This window comes from Athene cunicularia (genome assembly GCF_003259725.1).
Source record: "Athene cunicularia isolate RWA chromosome 5 unlocalized genomic scaffold, athCun1 chr5_part3, whole genome shotgun sequence".
Classification (NCBI taxonomy): Eukaryota; Metazoa; Chordata; class Aves; order Strigiformes; family Strigidae; genus Athene; species Athene cunicularia.
This window is the reverse complement of record NW_020799103.1, coordinates 7,823,952-7,845,503: the sequence shown is the minus strand read 5'-3', so window position 1 is coordinate 7,845,503 and position 21,552 is coordinate 7,823,952. Positions and strand designations below refer to the sequence as shown.

General features: G+C 38.7%; 2 protein-coding genes across 2 annotated transcripts in view; both read right to left on the bottom strand.

Annotated features, from left to right (window-relative positions):
* TPCN2 (two pore segment channel 2) overlaps nt 1–471 on the bottom strand; it is a 32,236-nt gene extending 31,765 nt beyond the window's left edge. Inside the window, exon 1 of the mRNA XM_026850696.1 lies at nt 444–471. Within this exon, the coding sequence (XP_026706497.1) occupies nt 444–471 (28 nt within the window). The remainder of the gene's footprint in view (nt 1–443) is intronic.
* Nucleotides 472–1,703: 1,232 nt separating this feature from the next.
* Nucleotides 1,704–21,552, bottom strand: part of NADSYN1 (NAD synthetase 1) — a 20,511-nt gene continuing 662 nt past the window's right edge. Inside the window, exons 2-21 of the mRNA XM_026850695.1 lie at nt 21,399–21,459; nt 20,809–20,925; nt 19,872–19,925; nt 19,416–19,505; nt 18,464–18,515; nt 17,636–17,724; nt 16,044–16,161; nt 14,259–14,390; nt 13,473–13,547; nt 13,174–13,298; nt 12,919–12,967; nt 12,154–12,256; nt 11,306–11,474; nt 10,802–10,937; nt 9,312–9,418; nt 8,376–8,507; nt 7,701–7,770; nt 6,740–6,868; nt 5,856–6,032; nt 1,704–3,022 (exon numbers count right to left, since the gene is read on the bottom strand). Coding sequence (XP_026706496.1) covers nt 2,969–3,022; nt 5,856–6,032; nt 6,740–6,868; nt 7,701–7,770; nt 8,376–8,507; nt 9,312–9,418; nt 10,802–10,937; nt 11,306–11,474; nt 12,154–12,256; nt 12,919–12,967; nt 13,174–13,298; nt 13,473–13,547; nt 14,259–14,390; nt 16,044–16,161; nt 17,636–17,724; nt 18,464–18,515; nt 19,416–19,505; nt 19,872–19,925; nt 20,809–20,925; nt 21,399–21,459 — 2,039 coding nt within the window. The 3' untranslated portion in view covers nt 1,704–2,968. The remainder of the gene's footprint in view (nt 3,023–5,855; nt 6,033–6,739; nt 6,869–7,700; nt 7,771–8,375; nt 8,508–9,311; nt 9,419–10,801; nt 10,938–11,305; nt 11,475–12,153; nt 12,257–12,918; nt 12,968–13,173; nt 13,299–13,472; nt 13,548–14,258; nt 14,391–16,043; nt 16,162–17,635; nt 17,725–18,463; nt 18,516–19,415; nt 19,506–19,871; nt 19,926–20,808; nt 20,926–21,398; nt 21,460–21,552) is intronic.

Sequence of the window (21,552 nt, the reverse complement as noted above, 5' to 3'; positions counted from 1 at the left end):
CTGTAAACAGGAGGGGGGGGGGAAAGGCGTGACGGCGAATCTCTACTAAAAATCGTGGGTTCTTCACCCGAACCTTCGAGAGCAGATCCCAGGCGGCCTTTACGATTTTTTAAAAATATCCCTCATGAGAAGTTGCGGCTTTTTTTACCTCACGGCAGCGGCAAATTCGGTGTCCGCGGCGGAGCAGACCTCTACGCCAGGCAGTGCCTGAGGGGGAGCTGCGGCCCAGCACTGCGGCGGGGCGGAGCTGGGGTCGGGGCGTTATGGAGAAAAGAACACCCAGGAGAGAAATTATTGCTTCCTCCTTGTGTTCACACAATCACTTACATCCCTAGTCGCAAAAAAGGATTTATACTTAGTCACCCAGTCACCGCAGAAGCACATCTGAACTCAGCTTCTGCTGCTTTGACTCCTCAAAAGATGCTTCACTGCTGCTGCTCTACCCCTTTCCACACGATCCCCTTCATACATTGCTCAGTTTTCTAAAGCTGCGATTTCAAAAGAGTAGGTGTCAGGAGAATTTGACAACCACACACTCTTCCGCCACATTCTGGGAGCTATGGCAGCATAACAATAAACAGGAAAGCATTACCAATCCCTCATTTTGGTACTCCAAGCTGGGCACTAAACATAAGTTTATCCCATCTCTAATTGCAATGGGGTAGTTTTTGCCTTCACCTGCACAACTTTCCTTCTGGAAAAGATAAAAAAGAAAACTCCATGACATCACCTTTACCATCATAGTAATCACTAGTAAAATGTGCACAGCAGCAGCTACATGTTATTTCCCTTTCTCAGTACACAGCAAAGCACTGATAAAATTCGAGTTATTTTTGGTAACAGTTGAACTAGAGGCATCAGATGGACCAGGTACAGTGAACATTGCAGGAGAGTAAAAGGAAAGTAGGGGAGGGCTGGTACAGTCTGTATTCAGCGCTAGCAGGGACAATCTGTATTCAGCACTAGCCAATAGAAATAAAATGTAATTTGCACACATGCTGTAAGTGCCATTGCTAGGAAACACGAGTGTCCTTTCACTACGTGTCTAAAAGATTCAGGGTAACTACAGTAACAGGGAGCACATGTAAACATTGTAATATTTTTGCTATTATTTTTTATTTGAACTAAAGCAAATGCTTACTTCTTTCCTCTTCTGTGATTGTCAGGAAAGAGAGTAACTTCAGGAAGAAAAAAAAAAAAAAAAAAAAAAAAATGGATTCCCGAGCTTCAGTTCAAAATTCATCTACCACCTCTGGCTGGAACAAGAAATAGAACCACCCAACTGAGTGTGAAGGAAGAAAATTCTCAGCTGGTGTTTTCCATCAGACGAAGATAAACATTCTTAGTACCAGCAAGTACCACTAAGGTAAGTCGGTTATGTATTTAAATGCTGTTTAATAAACCTAAGAACAATGCAGCACCTTTAACTCCAAGTGAATCAACTCTATCTTTCTGGATTGTGGAAAATAAATGTGGAGAACATGCCCTTTAGCAGACATTTTCCATTAGCACAATGTATGACCACTTTAACAAAAGTCTTGCTTGGTCTAAGCTCCCTGGCTGTCACAGTTACAGCATTGTTTGGCCAGAACCTCAGAAATGCATTTCTCATTTCCCCTATTAAAAGTGCACCTTTCAAATCAAATTTTTAAAAAGCAGCAGAAAATTCCAAACATTAAATGAACAAGCAAAAAAAAGGACTCAAGTGAAGGAACAAGCCTATCCTTGTACCTTTTTTATTGTTCCATAGCATTAGAGACATTTAAAAGATCAATGAAGTCATTAAGTTAAAATAACTTTTTGCAAACAGTAGGCGGAAGGTGGGTGACACACTAATTGAGCTCAAAGGAAGGTGGCTTTATTCTTCATTCTGCAGTATTAACTCTGCTTCCAGATGTTTTACACCCAGCGAGCTTGACTCTAACAGTAAAGGGATTACATAGGCAAGTCCAACCACTCACTGCTGGCATGGCCAGTGCTAACAGATCACAGCTCCTGGACAGGCAGCTCCAGGTGATACAGGAATAACAGCAGCACAGGTACCAAACTTGTGTCCTCTCTGTTTAAGATCCCATGCACCAGAAGACTTTTTTTTGAGTACACCAAGTTATCCTTACGCATCAAAAATGCCAGAAGGGAACAAACACCATGCCAGCTTTATTCAAAAGCCTTAACATAGAGCTGAGGATCTTGGAGCGCCATAACTATTAAACAATCCTTGTACATCCTGATGAAGTAGGTATTACTCCTCTAGGAGAAAATTAAGTCCAAGATTTTTAAGTTAATTGTCACAAATTACACAGCAAATAGATGTAAAACAAGAAGCTGAACTCTAATTTAGATTCTAGTAACAAAGAGATTACCCATCTGCTTCAAGTTAGACATGCTTCCAATACTTTGCTGAATTAGACCTTATGTGGCCATTCAAAACATTGGGCCAGCCTACATAGCCAATGCTGGGTAAATGAAAACCATGTAAAATAAGAACCGAGTCAACTAGCATTATAAAATTACAAGTTTATTGCAAAGTAAAACGAGTTTTTCCCCTCAACAGCACATGCCAGAACTGTTATTAGATTTTTATACTTTCAGCTGAATGTTACTCAAAAATCATATTCAAATTATAAGAACCAAATGCAGTATTTGTATGTGTATTCACTTTCACAAAAGACTGCCCTGCATTTATTTATGATTGATGGACATCCAAATATTTTCAGTTAAAGGCAATTAACTCAAGTAGTTGAAGAAAATCCTTAATAAATGATTCCTTTAGTCAAACTATGGTTTAAATATATTGAGAACAAACTGGGGAGTCAAAAAAAAAACCAAACAAAAAACTTGATAACAAATACCATTTATAATGGTCACCTCAACAATTGTATGGGTCAGCTCTGCTCATTATCACTATACTCCAGTTTTGAACTTTCCACTTAGCAAATTAATAACCACAGTTAAACAACACAGCAGATCAATCCACATCTTCAACAAGAGAAATTCCTTCCTTCTTTTCTAGCTTGGATACCTGCAAATTAAAAGGAAACCGATTCAACAGTAAAAATAAATCTGCATTTAATGGAAGCCTGAAAAGACAGGAGACATCACAGAACAGTGTAGAGCCCAGATTTACTGGGATATGCTCTAGGGGACAACTGAGCTGAAAAGGGTGTTAGCTGTAGTCAAGAGAGAAGGTCAAACTTTCTTCCCATCTACCCCCTTAACCTCTCCCCAGCTGCAAGCTCCCGTCTGTTTCTAGTTTTTGGTGACTTCATCTGGCTGGCCAAGGAGCAAGACAAGCACCAAAGCCATCTCAGAAGCCAGGAGAGAAAGGAAGGGAGACAACACTGCCCCTTTGAGTGACAGCTGTCAGATCAGATCAGATCAGGCCATAACCTGGAACTCTGCCCTTAACAGAGAGCCTAGAATAATTAAAACACAGGAAATGCTTTTCGTGCTCATATACAATTTTATAAAACTGACCTTTACTGTTCTTAAAACTTAAAAGGAATTGCCTTATATTAAGCTAAGGTGCTGTTAAGACTAACAATATAAATAGTTTCAGAAAGGATTCTACAAACTTGTGGAGAATAGACCAAGAGCACAAACTAAACATGACATTCTACATGTTATCTCTTACTCTGGAAAATTCAGTTCTACATTCCCCAAATCTATGGAGATATGTAGAGAGGGTCTTATTATAAATCCCTTGTTGCTATGTTCTTCCTTCAGCATCTGCTACTGGTCATGAAAGAGAGGCATAAAGATACTCAGGTTGATAAATGTTTGGTTTGACCAAATGCAGCTGATCTTGTGGTATGACCAGTAAGCACTGGAAAAAGCAGCAGACATACTGGAGATACCTTGGGAGTAGGGGTGCCAGCTGTCTTCTGAGCTGTCACAGTTCCTTCAAATTACGCCATCTATTAAAATCCCAGTGAACATTCTGGCACCTACAAATTGTTAAAGTGCATGCTCTGACCACACACCCTTCACCTCAGACGTAACTGAAAGGTAGAAGCTACAGACAGTGCTACTGGAGTTCCTCGGGTTGCTCTAAACCACTAGGAATTTCATCAGCCAAGTGGAACCTTCAGCAAGGTAGAGCTGAATGACTTTTAGACTCCAAGGGCAGATCTGACAATTCCCAGTAAACATGGTATCAACTTTCTCTTACCCCTGTTCTTTCTGCAGCAAATACAGAGGGAATTCTGCCCTCAAAACAGTGGATAACTAAACTGGCTTGATTACACTACAAACATCCAAAGTAGGAAAGTACTTTCCACAAATCCCACAGATCTCTCTATCATTAGCACCCCAAACTGTTTCCCTTCACGAGTGAGCTCAAGCTGTAACATGACTCTCCTACAGGAAAACCTACCATTACCTAACTAAAGGTGGGGTTTATGTCATTTAGAATTTATGCCTTATTTTCACAGTCCTACTACTATGCCAGAAAAAACTTAAGCGCAGAGTAAGTCCCAGGAGCATAATTATAAATGAGACATTGTCCTAGAGAATGATTGTCTTCAGAATTACAGTTGTGCTGAATATACACAGTAAATGGAAACTCTTAGAGTCTTCCCTTTCTTCAGTAGGGCAGATGTGACTTGCATTATTGCAAGTCATTATTTTCCAGTCTTGCAAAAAGCTATCTGTAACAACGAGTTATCAGTATCTGTTGTCTAGATAACAGATTCTTCCCCAAATTTGACTCCCAGTTTTCAGGACTAAGTTGCAATGGCTCATACCCTTGCACAGCACAACATACAAATCTAGTCAAAGAGTGTAACAATATCCTGGATGATGAAAAGTTCTTAAATCACATTTACTGTAAGCATAAAATAATTACATTTTGGTCCAGACCCTACAAAAATATTTTACCCAACTCCCACTGAGGCCAAAAGAACTTTTGTCCGAGACGTCAGTGGGAAAAAGTCCAAAATGATGGAAGAAAAACCCACCATACAGAGCTACAAAAAAAAACACTGCACGTGGTAGCTTTTATCCTAGGTTTCAAGGTAATAAAACACTATTACAGCATGTCTGGCATTGCACAGATGAGGGAATTAATATTTTATTACATATATAAACATATTCTTAAAAGCAACTGAGGTGTAAAATCCCTGGCAGAAAAAACTCCAAGGTGCTAAAATTCTTCAGCCCAGCGATTTTGCCATAAAAAAGAAAATTGCATTAAAATAACATTGAAGGTGTGAATAAAAACTACAAAAAGCTAAGTACAGTTCTGATAGTTTCTTGAGCCCCTACACACCTCACAGTGCTCAAACTAAGCACTGTAACGTTACTGTTGCTGTATTTGAGCAAACTGAGTCAACTGGCTTGAAGGTTCAAAAAAGGAATTGCTGTAGAAGCAGGTGGGAGAAGCATTCACAATGAATTGCTGCCTCTTACTGGCTTTTCCCACAAAGAGGTAGGTCAAGTCTTAATCCTGCAATTAGACAGATCCCTTCCGACAGGTCCTGAACTGAAACTGAAACACATAAGCTTGTTCCCTTCATTAGTGGAAGACTTCATGAGTACGGGTACACCTATTATTTTCTGGCTTTAGTATATATATATTCTTTTCTTTATTTTTTTCCTTCTTTTTGCTTTCTTAGCAATATGACAAGCTGTACGTAAAGAAAAAAAAAAAAACACCTAACACAACAAACCAGCCTACACTGAAACCAGAGAATTCTTAGACTCACATTTACATGAAAAGAACAGTCACAGTTATTTCTGTCTTAAACTATTACCCTAAATGCTAGCTGTCTTTTTCTGGAGATTCACTGGAACTGGGCTTGTCCCACTGTAAGGGTTTTAAATATAAAACCATACAAGAAGTAGAGGGCATTTACCTGTTCATCTATACACCTAAATTGCCAGGACCATGTGGTGTTATAAAGGAAAGGCCTCAGATCAAACCGGTTGTCATCTGGACTGTAGTTTTCAGCATGGTAGGAAGGAGTGAGGGTGGTCATTTTATGCCTGTTAATGGAATACATCCTGAAGAAATGCTTAACCTTTGATGCCACCTGGTGTACAAAGAATATAGCTTTTAATCCGATGAAAATTCTTAGTATTTAAAAGTTTAGCTGAGAATGTGTTCTATCTTTACACATTCATTTTTTCCATTAACATTTACATAATCTACCACTACTAGTATGAATGACTGTGGATGACCCTACCTATAAGATGCATTTAAGAGCATTTTCAGACACCACCTTGGTCTCTGCGCCTATTATTTGCCAGTGAGGAAGTGCCTTGCAAGAATCTAACAGTAAGCCCTAGCTTGTGCAATGCAGGCAATAATCTGAACTTCTTCCTTTATGCACAAGAAAGGAAGAACTGTGTAGCAGCAAAGCAGACACCTCTTCACTGTAGGTATTTTTTCAAAGCAAGAGCCATTTTCTGTCTCAGAATACATAACCAGAGGCTTCAAGAGCAGTTAGCCATGTATATTTCAGAGAATAATTTTCCCCTGAAGGTATAGTTCTGAAGTAAGTGTTTTCAAATTACCGAATTACTGTTCTAACAAAGTGCAACAGAGACAACAAGCTCCGTTAATTAGAGATGCATACCAGTTTTTCCAGCATATTCAGCTACAGCTGTAGAATAATCTCTAAAAACCAAACAATTAAACTATCCCTTTCAGTTAAAAGGAACTCTACTCAAGCTTCCTCCAAACATACTCTATTTTGGCAAAGACATTACAATATTTGATTATTTATTTTAATATTACCTCTCTTGGAGTACAAATTTCTTTCCACATATTAATCAGCTTACAGAACATACTGTATGGTCCAGCTTTTGCAATTTTTCTTAATTTGCCATAGATTGAGAGCTCTGCATAGGTCATCCCCATATCTGCCTGAAATCACATACACAGAAAGTCACTGTAAATCTTAACTATGCAAATGGAAATTAAAAGTTTTATGCAGCAATTACAATAACCCAGTTTAATCAAAGCAACATCAAAATGAAATTTTCAATGATCAGAAAGACAAAGAGATAGTAATATTATGAGCAGAAAAAAAAAAAAAAAAAAAAGGAATCTCTCCGAAATTGAAGATTTAAAATCCTTCCATGAATGTATTTGATTTGACTAGTGAAAACATTTCCTTCCCGAGAAAGATTTATTCATTTTTGCTTCTCAGTAGCTTAAACAGAGTATATATCAGTAAAATAAGCACAAATGGAGAAAAACACTAAACCACTAATTCTAGCTCAGCAACCTTTTCCTTTATGATAAAGTGTTTGACAATATATCCTACAGTTAAACATCCAGCAGCCCTTAGAGGGAGTTGTTAGGCTCACCAGTCCTCTCTTAACCAACTGGATAGCAAAGAAAAGGGCAGGGGGAGAAGAGGAAGGGCTTTGCCACCACTCCTGTTAATAGCAGTAAGGCCCTGACTGACTCTCTTTTAAGAAAATTTAAAATTAAATTAATTTCAGAACACACATCCTTCTAAGTGCCCAAAATATAAATAAATTCAAAAGTAATTTGCTGGTTTGGAAACTGTTGTCGACAAAGATAAGGCTGGTGTGGGATACTAGTGCCTTGTCAACAGCTTTAAGACTGTTTACAACATGCTTGTCAATAAGCATGGATACATACGAGAGCAAGCAACAGTTTATTGGACCAAAAAACCCAAATTTTGGGATAAGGCTTACCAGAGCATTTTAAAGTCACTGCCCATTACCTCATCAGTTTGAGCCACTTGTCCATCCACCAGGGGCTCTAACTCCGCAGTGGGTGGAGCTGACATGATACTGTAAGAAAAAGGTAAAAAGAAAAACATTAATTCTATCCAGTTGCATGTGTACTAGTTCAAAAACAGTCTGGTTTGTTAAAAATCAACTGCTTTATTCAAAACTTTTTCAGGACATAAGCTGCAAAAGAACTAGGTATCTCTAAGTAAGTGGTACTTACAAGCTGTTCCAGGTTTAAAAAACAATGGTTTATACCAAAACCATAAAGCATCAGGTTCAAACAGTTCCTTAGGTGGAATTAACACCACAAATGTTTGCATACAGGAACTCCCAAGACTGGCAGCCTTTTCAGCACCCAGCCATTTATGTCATGTAAGCGTACACAGGCATTCCCCAGCATTGGAGACTGTTAAGATTCAGCTGGACAGGGTGCTGAGCCTGTCTAGACTATACTTTTACCAAGAAAAGTTGGACCAAATGATCCTTGAGGTCCCTTCTAACCTTGTATTCTATGATTCCACGACTTAAAAACAGAGGGACGGGCAGATAACTTTTCTTTATTATCATTTGCAATATGACTGCAGCTTAGCTCTGTTATTAGAGAAAAACCAAACCATGAAGACCATACAAATACAGTCACCAAGTACCACTGCTTCACTACTCACCTTCTGAGGGCCGTGAGCTGAAAATTTTCAATGCAATATTGGATGAAGTTCTTCAAATCAGTCTTGCTGATTCCACCAATTGGGTTGATATCAGCACTTGAGCAATCATACTTTGTCAAGTAACCCCGGAGACTGAGCAAGAGAGAAAATTTTATATCGTAAAAAATAATGTAAAGTTAGTGTAATATATAATAGTTGATACTATCATAGATTATATACATATATAGTATATACATAGTATAAAGACAGGGAGAAATAGACTGCATATTTTTAATGTGGCAAACATGTTCAGCTGCAACAGGGCTATGTCCAAGCCAAGAAACTGCCAGCAGGAGGAAGATGATACTTTAAACAATCAAACACTGCAAAACTGCCCATGCTAAGGTAATATATTTGATGCAAAACAACTAAAATATTGTCCTGATCAATTAAAAAAAAAAAAAAAAAATAAACCCCCAAACGCTGATAGGATCAGTACACACTGCTCTCAGCTTTAGAGGTTTAACCCCACAGTCTTACAGGGATTGTTTTAATCTTCAAATATTCAGCTCTAATTAACAGTACTCCAGATTTTAAAAATCTGCTTTTCAACTCAAAGTTCACAACTTAATTCCTAATACAATAATTCAAAAATACAACAAATAACAGCTTGGAAAATTAACCTGGTAACTGCACAGGCAAGCTCTATGAAAACAGCTAAGGAAGGAACAGCATTTTATTGGAAAACTATGGCAGTACTTTAGCTAAAGTTCTGAAAAAAAATATACAATTTTCTATTCAGGATGATTCAACTATTTTCATTAATTTCACTGCTATCAGTGTATTCTTAGCTTGTTACCTCTTCTGAGTAATAATCTATACTGGGATTTAGTAGAGTTGCAAGGAAACCCAGCGTCTTGTTCCCAGTTCACCCTGTTTTAGATTTCTTTCACCAACCTTTCATCCACATTGGCTGATCCTAGCACCAGAAGTCCCCCTGGCACCCCACGAGTCCACAGTGTCAGCTGAGCAAACAGGTAGGCAACAACCATTCTTATTCTGGCCTGCAAAGCAAATTTACAAAGCAGAATAATTTCTCCCCAATCACATTTATTTATCAATTCCCTAAACAAACCCATGAAGAAAGAAATCCAAGAGGGATGTTACTGCAAGAAGGACGGTCTTGGGGAGAAGATGCCATAGGAAACGTAAGAAAGCTGGGTTTGGTATCCACTACTGCCACAGACTTACAGTACTGAGCAAGTTCATTCTACTCTGAATTGCTGAATGGGGAGTAGTTGCTACTTTCTACAAGCACTGATAAGGATCTGTGAGGGATGAAGTATGTAGATAAACAATCCCTTTTATAGAGTAACAAAGGGATTTATTTACATTAAATTTCTAAAAAGTTCTCTTTGTCCCTGTTCCAAAACTCAACTTTTTCTAAGGAAGGTAATCCTACCAAACAGACCCGAGATTCAACCTCCAGCCCTAGCCACACTTGTGTGTGATGTTAAGTAAATCACCACACTTCTCTGTGACTAACACCTATGCCACTGGCTAAAAGCTGATAAAGGATTCAATGTTTGCTGCCAGAGGAGACAGCTGGATTTCATCAGTAACAGCAGGGGAAGAAGGATCAAATCCTTAGCTAACAAAAACAACAATCAACATTTAGCCACAATTAAAACAGAGTTGCTGGTTAGGTTGGAAGCTTTTAAGAAAGCTATCAACAAAAGATGCAACTGGAGCCAGGGACTATAAGTCAGCTGTTTTCTGTGATTCTACAGGACATGTGTACCAGCACTACCCAGGCACAGCACCAATCTGTTCTGACACCATGAAAATGCATAACTGGAAATGCATATTTGAGTAGCATTTTATAAGCCTGATGAAGATTAATACCTTCTGATGTAAAAAAAATTTCTACCTTCTACAACTGAGGACATCTAGGAACTGGAATGGATAAGCTTGATACCTCACACAAGAGCCTTTTAAAGGCTGCTAACGTTCACCAGGCAAAGTCTAGTATATATCGGCAATATTTTTGAGTCTTGTTCTGCCACGATCCCACTGGAGTCAGATTTGTCTATTAGAATACTTCACAGCTCATTCTCCTGACCTGGCAACTTTCTGTTGGGATGTTTTTCTAAACAGCATCTAGACCAGTGCTACTGATGGCATACAGGCATGTACTATTTCTTCCTGACCATCCTATAAAAGTCACAAGCAATAATTATCTTGGTCTTCTCCTGAGTTTATGTGGGATTGTAGATTTCTGCTGCAGACAAGCATTTACTGGAAGCCCATGAACCTTCACAGACACACCACATGTTCAGGTTTTCACAGCAATGCCAGTGAAGGCCCCCCTTGCTACTTTACTATTTTATACTCTTTCAAAAAACAAACAAACAGGTCTGACCTGATTCAGCCTACATGAAACACACCTGCACATTCTGGAGTGCCAGGTTTTCTCTGCTGCTCCCTCCGTAGACAGAAAAACGGGGAGTTCGACCTGTCACCATGCTGAAAATTCCCACAATAGCTTTCACAGCCGCATCTATGTTCAGACTGATGTGACAGCTGAGAAGAGTTCAAGCAGAAGTGACTCAAGTGGTGTAATCTGACTGTATAAAATAGTAATAAAAAAAAAAAAGAGCAAAACCCACCCATCAAATGTTGTTTTACGGCTGCTACCATCTCAGAACTGGTATAAAGAAACTTAGGAAAGAATAACACTTTCGTGGTGTGTTTCCACATTTCCATGTCCTTCACCAAATGTTTCCAAGTTTGCCTCAAATTTACACACTTAAAAAATAAGGTCTGTAATATTCCTACTTAATACACCTACTATTTCTCTCCTATTTTCCCCATTTTAGAGTTTAAAGTTTTATATGAAAGTCTTTGTCAGAACATCTTTTTTTTTCCCCCCACCACTTCTCAATGTGTACCTGCCTATTTGCTCAGCCAGAAGTTTAGCCCTGTTGCAAGTATCCTGAGAGGAGTTCTCACTAGCCATATAGCAAGTGGTGAAGATACGCCTGCAAAATTCTCGAGGATCCTCAGGGACATAGGTCTCATCGCTCACAATCTTGCGTGCATCAGCCAGCACATCTGCATCTGAGGAAAAAAGCAAAAGAAATAGAACAAGAGTGGAAATTGTTGCACTCCTGCTAGCCAGGATATGCAACTATCTTGTGTTTCTTGTATTCTAATAAAGCTTTACGCTGCCCCTCACAAATAAATGAATCCATCATCTAACTCCCCAAACATATTTTCATATATCAAATGAAAGAATTGCTGATTTTTACTCCTAATTTTGAACACGGAAATATTAAATCCTTTTGTTCCATGCATTAAAGGAACTTCCTAGAAAATATGATCCAATAAGTACAACGGCTTTGCTAAATGCATATAGTCTACTTAAAGCCAGTTTAAGAGCTTGAACTGTGCCTAACCATGTTTTGTAGGGCTGAATTTAATAGGAGAAAATTCTCATGATAAATTGAAATTCCAAAACCACTACATCAGCCAAGATTTTGAATGATACTCTAGACAGAGACTAGTCCAAGTTCCACATCCAATTCTTAAATCCGAAATGAAAACTGTTACATCAGTTCGAAGAACCTGAAACATGGACATTTTTGCTGGAACTTCTGAAAAGATACAAAGGATTCCATCAGAACAACTGGGTAAGAGTCTACCATTAATGACCTGTTGCAGCTATTGCACCCAGCTAATATTAACTGGTCCATAACCAGTAGTAAGCACGGCTAGCCAGACACACACGTCTACTTACTTCCATTCTTGACTGCCAGGCAAACCTGGTGACACATAGAGTATACTATGCAAGCTGTAGCAGAGCTGTCAATTCCACCACTAAGAGGTAGGAGAAATCCTGCCTTGAAATAGAGCAAGAAAGATGTACCAAATAGCAAAATTAGAAAAATATATATTGTATCATTCAGACACATAATACTGTAAAAGAATTACACAGGCATTATTCAAGTCTGCTTATATTCTGCTGGGGAAAAACAAACAGACCAGACCTATCAAACCCTCTTAAACTCTCATCAACTGGATAATCAAACCAATAGGCAATGTAAACCCTTCAGCTAGAAAAACTTCCAGTATGTCTTTATCCTCTAGTAAGACAGGATAGCCAATAAAAAGGATTCAATTTTTCACATATATTTCACTATTACACTGAATTACTAGTTCACGTCACTCTGTTTATTTTAAACATCTCTACTATGCCATCAAAATATTGTCCTTACTGAAAAAAGTGTTTCAGAGAAAAAGAAATCTCCTTTATTCAGTAAGCTTGACTGCTGCTTTCAAAGAAAGCATGATTTTTAAATAAAAAGTCTTAAGACCAAACTGAAGTCACACATTGCATACAGATTTTGAGTCTGAACGAGCTACCAGTGAAAAACTCAAACCCTACACCTTGAACTAATATCACTTTGCATTAACAGCAGCACAGGACAGCAATATGTACTGTTCCTATGGCACAGAAAAAAATGTGTACACCAAAGCAAAGAACAAAATCAGTTTTTCTTACCTGATTGCTGCGTCTTAAATAGTCCCAAAGCCAACATGCAGGACCAAGGCTGAAATTACAAAATATGCTTATTCCAAGAGGGTTATAGAGTAAGACTTAAGCAGGTCAACATATTTACTGTGGTCTTCCAATGAGATAAGATCTTATTTATATTTAAGTAAAGAAAGTATGTTTCTCTTTTTTGTTTGAGTTTTTGGTTTGGTTTTTTTTTTAAACAAAAATAATTTTTAAGCAACAGATTCAGTATGTGCTTACCTGATCTCCTCCTCAGGACTATGATGTCTCCACTGGATTGGCATACAAGTAGGTACAGCTACATCATCAGAACATGACAGAGCAAAATTCACTTTTACCCTGGGATAAGGATTAACTTTACTTGCCTAAGTAACGATACAGAAGAATTGGGAAGACATCAATTTTAATGTAGCATATACCTATAAAACACCAGATCTACAGAATACTGTGAAAATCAAGACATGCAAAGCCTTTTTAAATTCAGTAACTATTCAAATTTGGCGGAATTTACAAACACAACCTCCATAAAGAATTCTTACCGCTAAGTTACGAGATGAAATCTCTGCTCTGTAACTTCGAACATCCTCCAAGTCCAGAGTGGCAACCAGCACCTCCTGTGGAAAGGCTTTCAACATTACATTGATTCTACACAAACAGATAAATAATGTTTGTCAGGCCTGGACTACAAAAAATGTCGGGGAAGAACACATGCAAATTTTTTCAATTCAGATTTTCATGCTCACTGCACAAGTCATTCCTTGTGAAGGAATTCATTGACTCGGTTGAATTACTCGCACCACAAAGTAAGCACTACTGACTCACTTCGCTGGGTACAGTAGGACACTCAATCTACAACAAATTTATAGCCCTTGTCAGATGGCTGAACAATACGTTCACCATCAGTTGCTTTGATGACAAAACTAATAAGAAGGGGCTTTTTGAAGTACAGCTCAACCTATCAAACCTTTTGTCTACCAAACTGTGTCATAATTAGAACACTGCAATCTTTGCCCTTTTTTTCTTAAAGAAGGCAATATGAGCTAACAGGGTCTCTCCTAAACACAGTGATTGCACACACAAAGGTTTTCATGAAGTTCCTCCACTGTGACAGCTCTTCCTTGCTCTTAAAAGTGGAAGAGCTACTGCAGATCAGGCCAGGGCAAACTGACTGGGAAAAACCTTGGATCTAGTTGGACTGCATAGTAAAAATACATATTTTTTAGTATAGAGATATGGACCTAGAATCTGGAATGTCTGGAAAGTGTTAAGCATAAAGGTAGCCGTACTAATTTCAGCTGTAACCAGCTATAGCATGAATACCTTACCACATCATCCAGTGAAAACTGGGATCCTTGTGCAACTGTTTCTCCATTCATTGAAATCATGGCACAGCCATCATAATACAGACGATCACCATCACAACCTTTCTGGTTAGCTAAAATATATACTCCACCATTCTGGGAGGAAAACAAACATGCAGACAAAAAATTACTTTTCAGAATATGGCACCTGACAGCATGTTAAAAGACAAAATGTTATTTCTCTGTTCCTGTCCTTGTTATAATCTTCCTCTGTGTTTACACTGCGAATGATTTACAGCTGGGACTCTCTCTTGTCATTTGAAAAAGTACTTGTGATATACACAACAGGAACAAGCAATTACCTAAGTAAATGTAGTAAGTGAGGTCTATCCCCTTCACACTGTTAGAAGACAGGAGTCTTCTGTTCTTAGCAACAGTCATTCCCTTAGCCCAACCAGAAAGAGTGGCACTTCTAATTTTGAAGTTTTAAATTCAAATTAAGACTGAGAAAAGCAACAAGATGATGACAGAAGCTGTGTTTGGATATGTGAGGACAGAGCAGATACTGTTAAATACAACCAAATCATCTTAAATTACAATGTCAAAGCAGCTGTACAAATTAAACATCTCTCAGTGTACTATACATTCCTTACTTTGTTTTAGTCCCTATCACTGTTAGATAGGACTACAGTCTAATAACTAAATCTCTTCTTTAAAATAGAACTTTATAAGTCGAAAAATAGAACGTATTTTAAAGTAAGAAGATGACAGGGGGCGAAAAAAAATTAAGTTTAAACACAGATTTCTATTTCCCCTTCCTGGTATAATTACTGATATTTCTCCAACACAATGTTGCTATGTGAACAAGAATTGGGAAAGAAACTGTCATTTTAAGGAAAAGAAATAAACTTTTGGATGGTTTTATGCATGCCAGGAAAATAAACCCCCTCTGTTGACCAAATTACAAGCTGACAACGAGCTGACAACTCAGTACATAAAACATAGGGCGGGAGACTTTAGGCACAGATAACTACAGGGCGAAACCACAGACACAGACTGCTCTTTATGCAAAATGTGCATTCAACAACACCCTTTCAAGCTGGTTATTCTCTGTATGCAGTGGATTCAACATTTCATACTTCCAAATACTGGAATTCAGTTACTATGGTTAACTATTTTCTATCCATTATACGAGTGTGATATTTTTTTCATTGTTTAATAGAATTAAGATCAAGGCTATCAAATATATTTTTGGAGCATAAGTCTCTAGAGCTGTGAGTTATCAAACTATTTGAAGGTATTCTGACCCTTCCTTGCACATGTGTGTGAAAGGCAGATGGTATAGTCGGCATGCCAGTGCAGAACCATGTCTTTCCATAACAAGTTTCTTCTGGGAGTTCTCCCCACACACACGTAGGTCTGTATCTCCCCTATGCCCACGCGAACACCAAATGGCCTCTCTTCTATGTTGCTCCACAGACCAGGCAGAGCTGACCTGCAATCAAACTGCCTTTGGCATCTGGGGTCACAGAGCTGGAAACAAGTTACAGTGCTTCACACGAGAGCATGATATATAGCAGGGTGCCCCAAAGAAGTACAGTGCCCCAGTCAGAGAGCTCTTCCCCTACAGCTGATTCAATCAGGGAAAGTAATTACAGGTAAGAAAACAAGAAACTAACAACAAGGACTGTCAAGACCCCCACGCTCATGCTATGTCCTGTCACAGGAGAGGAGACCATTCTGAAAAAAAAAAACAAAAAAAATCATGAAGTGCAAAACTAAAAAATATTTTTTTTTTAAACCATATACCTTCGCTGTGGCAGAATTCACCAAATCCACCCGGCTGTGAGCCTTCCGCAGCACATGGTGACTCCCTGAAGAGTTAGTGAAAATTTCCACACCATCAAGTCCCATTTCAATATGAGGGCTGTCAAAGCAAAAAGGAGAAAAAAAAAATGCAGCTGGCAATATTATGCTATGAATACTGCAGGTATCATCTAAAACCACTGACAAATAAAAACATCCATGTCATTGTCAGTTTTCTGCATGTTTTAGCTCAAACAGGGATAGGACTCTCAAAAATGTCTGTCTCCTTGCATTGCCTGACTTCTGTCACAGACCAGTAGTGGCTGCAGAGAGCAGAAGGGCCTTTGCTCATTCTGTTATAAATGAAATGCCTTCTACTTTATTCTGTAGAAGCCTGGGTCTCAAAGAGAGAACAAGACAATTTTGGTCTGAAAGAACAACATAGAGTTACTTTTGCAAGGTCAGTTGTTGCATTTTTCTCCTCTCGCAGTAAATCCAAAAGCACAAGCAAACAGAACCATGAGAAGGAAAGGGCTCTTGCTGCTTCTTTCTTCTTCCAATGTCAAAAGAAATTTTAAAAATTAAAGAAAAAAAATCACATCTTTGTCTGCAACATACCACACCTGCAGCTACAAGGAAATAAATGTCTGTAACTGGGAGATTTAGGAAAACATTGGGAACATTTTGGCTTTTTGTGGTGTTAACCACAACAGCTTTCACGCAGCCGTATCTCCACCCCCACCAGGCATCAGACTTTTGTGAATGGGATCTCCTTTGTTGTTGGGAAGAACTTTAAATTGTAACAGGAACTAAAATAACAACAGGAAATATTACTTAAGGGCACTAGGCTTTGCTTTCCCTTAGTGACCTTTTGTTCTTTCCTTCTGTACTGTCTTTATGCATTGTCTGATGCTGGTTAAAAAATAAAGCAGAAGGATTAAGCTAAGAGCTAAATGGAAAAAAAAAATAAAAGATACATCTTTAAGTGATGTTGCCTAGAAGCCTATGCTCTAGCTTGTCAAATATCAGAGAGCTAAACTTGTCTGTTAAGTGGAATGCTTTGGAGAAATTGGTCAAAGCCAAAGATAAAAGAATAAAAAGACATACTCTCAAATTTTTCAGACTAGGCACAGTAAGTGGGAATAGTACAAGACTGTAATTGCTAGACAAATTTGATAAAAACTGTCACTGACCCTAGATCAAGTTACAGGGATGAATCCAGAGAGGACATTTCAACCTTAGGTTGAACTAAAAGCTGAACAGAACAATATCTGGAATGGCAGCACTATAGCTCTCTGTCATTGGTTTCCTCAGGTCACCTTTCTGATTCCACTTCTTTTCTGTATTTCCCCCCTCCTACCTTCTGTTTCAAATGAACTTAGCTTAAATACCTAAAACTTCTGTTGCCACTCTGCATCTAACCTAGTGAAATCTTTCCCATGACGTATTTATTGCTCCTAATTATATTTCAGCTTACTGGCACTTTCTGAAAGATATACTACCTGGAAGAATAATAAGCAACTTTTTTCAAACATTTATTTCAGGCAGATCCAGGCTATGCTTTAATTTACTTTTCATTTCTTCTTCTCCTTTACCTGTTTGGTGCCCAGAGTTCTTCACAAATTTCTGCCCCTAGGCAGGTATCTTTGGTTGCTAGCACTGCATCCCCAAAAGGAACAGTTTCCTGAGAAAAAACAAGAACATCTTTACACACATATAATAGAATTACCTACTGTATTCAAAAAGTTAACTACAAATCTAAATATATGTATATATATATATATATATATATATATATAAAATCCAATACTCCTGTAAAATGAGTGACAAGAGTATCACATTACATTTTTCTTCATTTCATACCAAGTTGAAGTAAAAAAAAAACCAAACAACTCTGCAAATTTCTGAGTTGAGCTGATATTTCAGTAGCATTCAAATTTAGTGCATTGCTTCAGGACAGGACAACTGCTTATGAAATAAACAGTCTACAAAACAGAAACCGTCTTTTGCTAGGAATCATGCTCAGGCTTTAGTAAGAAATAGCCTAAGTGTTAGACCCTTCTGAATTGAGATTGTTGAATTTTTGCATTTTTGCACCTCAAAACACATAATTCTAGTCTCAATCACAGATAAACTCAGTACCAGAACTGTGCAAATAAGACAATCTTCAGAGTCCTTTATATATAAACAAGGCAAATTTAAAATGAAAGGGTTTTGCTGCCAAATACTAACATAAAGAAGGTTAAATTACACTCTTATTTAATATATCTGAGAACTATATACTGAAACCTATGCATTTGTAACATGACTGACAGCAGAATTTGGTATACTACAGTTTTATGACACGAATTCTATTAATTTAAATTGCGACTTTGGAAGATGCTAAAGTTAAAAAGAAAAAAAAAAATCCTTTACAAGCTTACCTGTCCAGTCACTTCCTGAATTATCCTGGGTAGAAAATATTCCTCCACATGCCTAAAGTGGGTTTATAGGTTGTGAATACATCATTATGTAAATTGCAGCATAAAAACTGATTCTAAGCTCCACATTCTGACACCTTCTAACATTGAATACAGAAATTGCACTTCAGTTGTACAGGGTTGTGGATGTTTAAAAAAAAAAAAAAAGAGGACCTTCATACTTTCTGTGAAATTTATGAAAAATGCTAAGATTATAAACTAGCAACATCCCACTTTGCTTCAGAAATGCACAGTAAACAATGCTCCATCCTAGCTGTAAACTAGGCATAACAAAGAACACACCATGGACGTCAAATACCAAATAAAAGTTTATCTTTTTGCAGTGTTACTACATGAGTAAAGCAGAACTCATCTGGAATTGAGTGGGGTTAGGACAGATGCTCAGGGCTCTCTCAGAAGTACTTCACTGAGACCATCAAATCAGAATGTTCTCTGAGTACACGATGAGTGCACAGCATCAGAGATGAGCCTCGAGCATTTTGTGCAGCAGGTTTGTAGCTTTCCTCCTCTGCAGTTGTTAAAGTTCTGACAGAGCTCATCCATTTCACACTGCTTTCTCATTTAATATTGAACAGGATGCAGCAATTGAACAGATCAACACAGGCTCTTCCAATCCTGAACTGTGTGTAGTTAGAAAGTAGGCACAAGGATAGTGACACTACTACACTGGTTGCAGGATCATTCAGCCACACTTTTCCTTCCAGCTCAACAATTCAGCGTTCACTTGGCCTTAATAAGCTTTTTAATTGAGCTTCAATTATGCAGCTTAGCTGGCTGTCCTGCTGCTCACCCTGGGGCAGCACTGATGGATTGCTATGGAGATTTCAATCCTTCCACCTTGGCTGCAAACGGTAAACTGTGGTTTTACTCACAATTCTAAGGGTAGCCAGCCTACCTTGCTTTGTTCCATGGGGTAAACCATCTTAGTTCCCTGTAGTTTCCTGCATTTGCCAATGATATTTTCGGTCTGATGAGAAGAATTTTTCTTAAAACATAACACAAAACAGAAAGGGTGAGTTAAACCCTGATGTACAGCCAAACAAGGCTAAGTAAAAACATTGATTAATACCAACTTTGGTTTTTTCCTACTATGATATACCTTAAACACCTACTACATACAATAATTTTTAAAGTTTCCATTTACAGACTTAAGAGGGTTTTTTTTTTCTGGAGCCTTTCAGAAAGCAGTGGAAATTTTGTTTCTACAAATTCAGAAAGGAAGAAGAGATCATGGAAAACATTAGCCTGATAGGAAGACAACTCCATCGCTGCATCTTTCTTGAAGGCCAAACAGGCCTCTGAAAGGATACACTAATGTATCATCTCACAAAATACATAAAGAACTACTTACTTATTTAAAAAGATCACTCGACAATTGTAACGAACATTTCTGTGCAGAACAGGCCTGAGAAAGTAATAAGGAATGTTACCAGTGGCTAAGCTCACCAAATGAAATTTTAAGCAGCTATAGAATCTACTTTACTGCAGAAAAATATTTTTAAGACAACACTTCTACCCTGTATCACTAAAGGGAATTAAACTAAACATCTAGTTTTAGCTTCCAAGGTCTTAATTCAAATAGCTGTTTGCAAAAATCAGAGTTACTGACCATTTTGTCAGTCTTGGATGTATCAACTACCGCCAGATCACGGCATGCCTGAGAAACACAAGCAGACCAGAAAAATCCTCCTGGTTGAGCTCATTTAATCACACCTGACTCCCTATGACACTACTACTACCAGGTTAGCAGAAAGTCAGGCTAGCTTTATGCATTTATAAATACTAAAAAAGCAGGTGTACATATGTTAATCTTACAGTTATCATTTATCACTGTTCACTGTCAGCATGAGACTTACAAAGGTTTCAATGATTTTGACATACATATATGTTGCTTAAACTTACTGACTTTGCCAGTCAAACCAAGATACATTAGCCCTGATATTCCTGAAAGAGAATAAATTTACAAAGCCCTTTGCCTTACGTGTAAGACAAGGCCTTACCCAAAAGCTTACTACAGCAATAGGGCCCAATCATTAAGGTTCTGAATAAAACACTGTAATTATTCCATTTCTCTCCTGAAGGGCTCAACCACCAGAAATCTCTGTAAGGATTATCTTTCAGAAAGTGTTTTGCATGTCGCATCCTAGAGACGGTAATTAAAATTAAAGTGGTGCAGTCCCTCAGATGTGTTTAAAAGTTTGGGGCAGAGCCCTCACTCTGCAGACACAGAGCAGAGGCAGCATTCCTAGAGACCCACCCCTTTATCACACATACACAAAAAAACTTACATTCCCACATCACAGATAATATCTTGAGTAACTGGAGACTCCAAGAGCTTTGCCAGAACTTGAAACGAATGCAGGAGTGTGTCAGACTCATAATAGTGATCTGAGCAGCCGTAACCACTGCGTATAAAAACATAAGAAATCAAAAAATTCAGCCAACATCAGCACCAGGCCAAGGAACCAGAACTACTTCAGACGAGGAAGACCTCACCCACACAGGTAACTTATACGGAACACGCTGAAGCGGCGCTGCCACCATCATCCCTGCTGACAGCATTTAAAGCCCCGTGGCATTGCCGGGATATTCCTTCCCAAGGCAGCAGCCTGGGCCTTGGCAGAATTCAAACCACTGCAGCTCCGGAGCAGGAAGACTCGGTGAAATAGGTCAAAAATTCTCGGTCACGTTTCTGAGACAACAGAACCGGTCTTGTGCCTGCAGCGACGTTTTTCTTTTCATTCCCAGCCGCATGCTTTACGTGATGTTTTGGGCAGTACTACACGGCTACTACACGAGTACTACCCGGCTGATTTTCTTGCCGACTGCCCTGCAGTAACTAACCGGGGACGGCCCAGCCCCACCACCGCGCTCTTACCAGATTTCCAGCTCAGGACCCAGCCGGTACCGGGCTCCTCTGCCCTTGGCGATGTCGATACCTGCAAGAGGGTTGGATTAAACACTCAGGCGGGAACCGGGCCCCGACGAGAAACGCGCGGAGGAAGAGAGGGAGGGACGGACGGACCGGACGG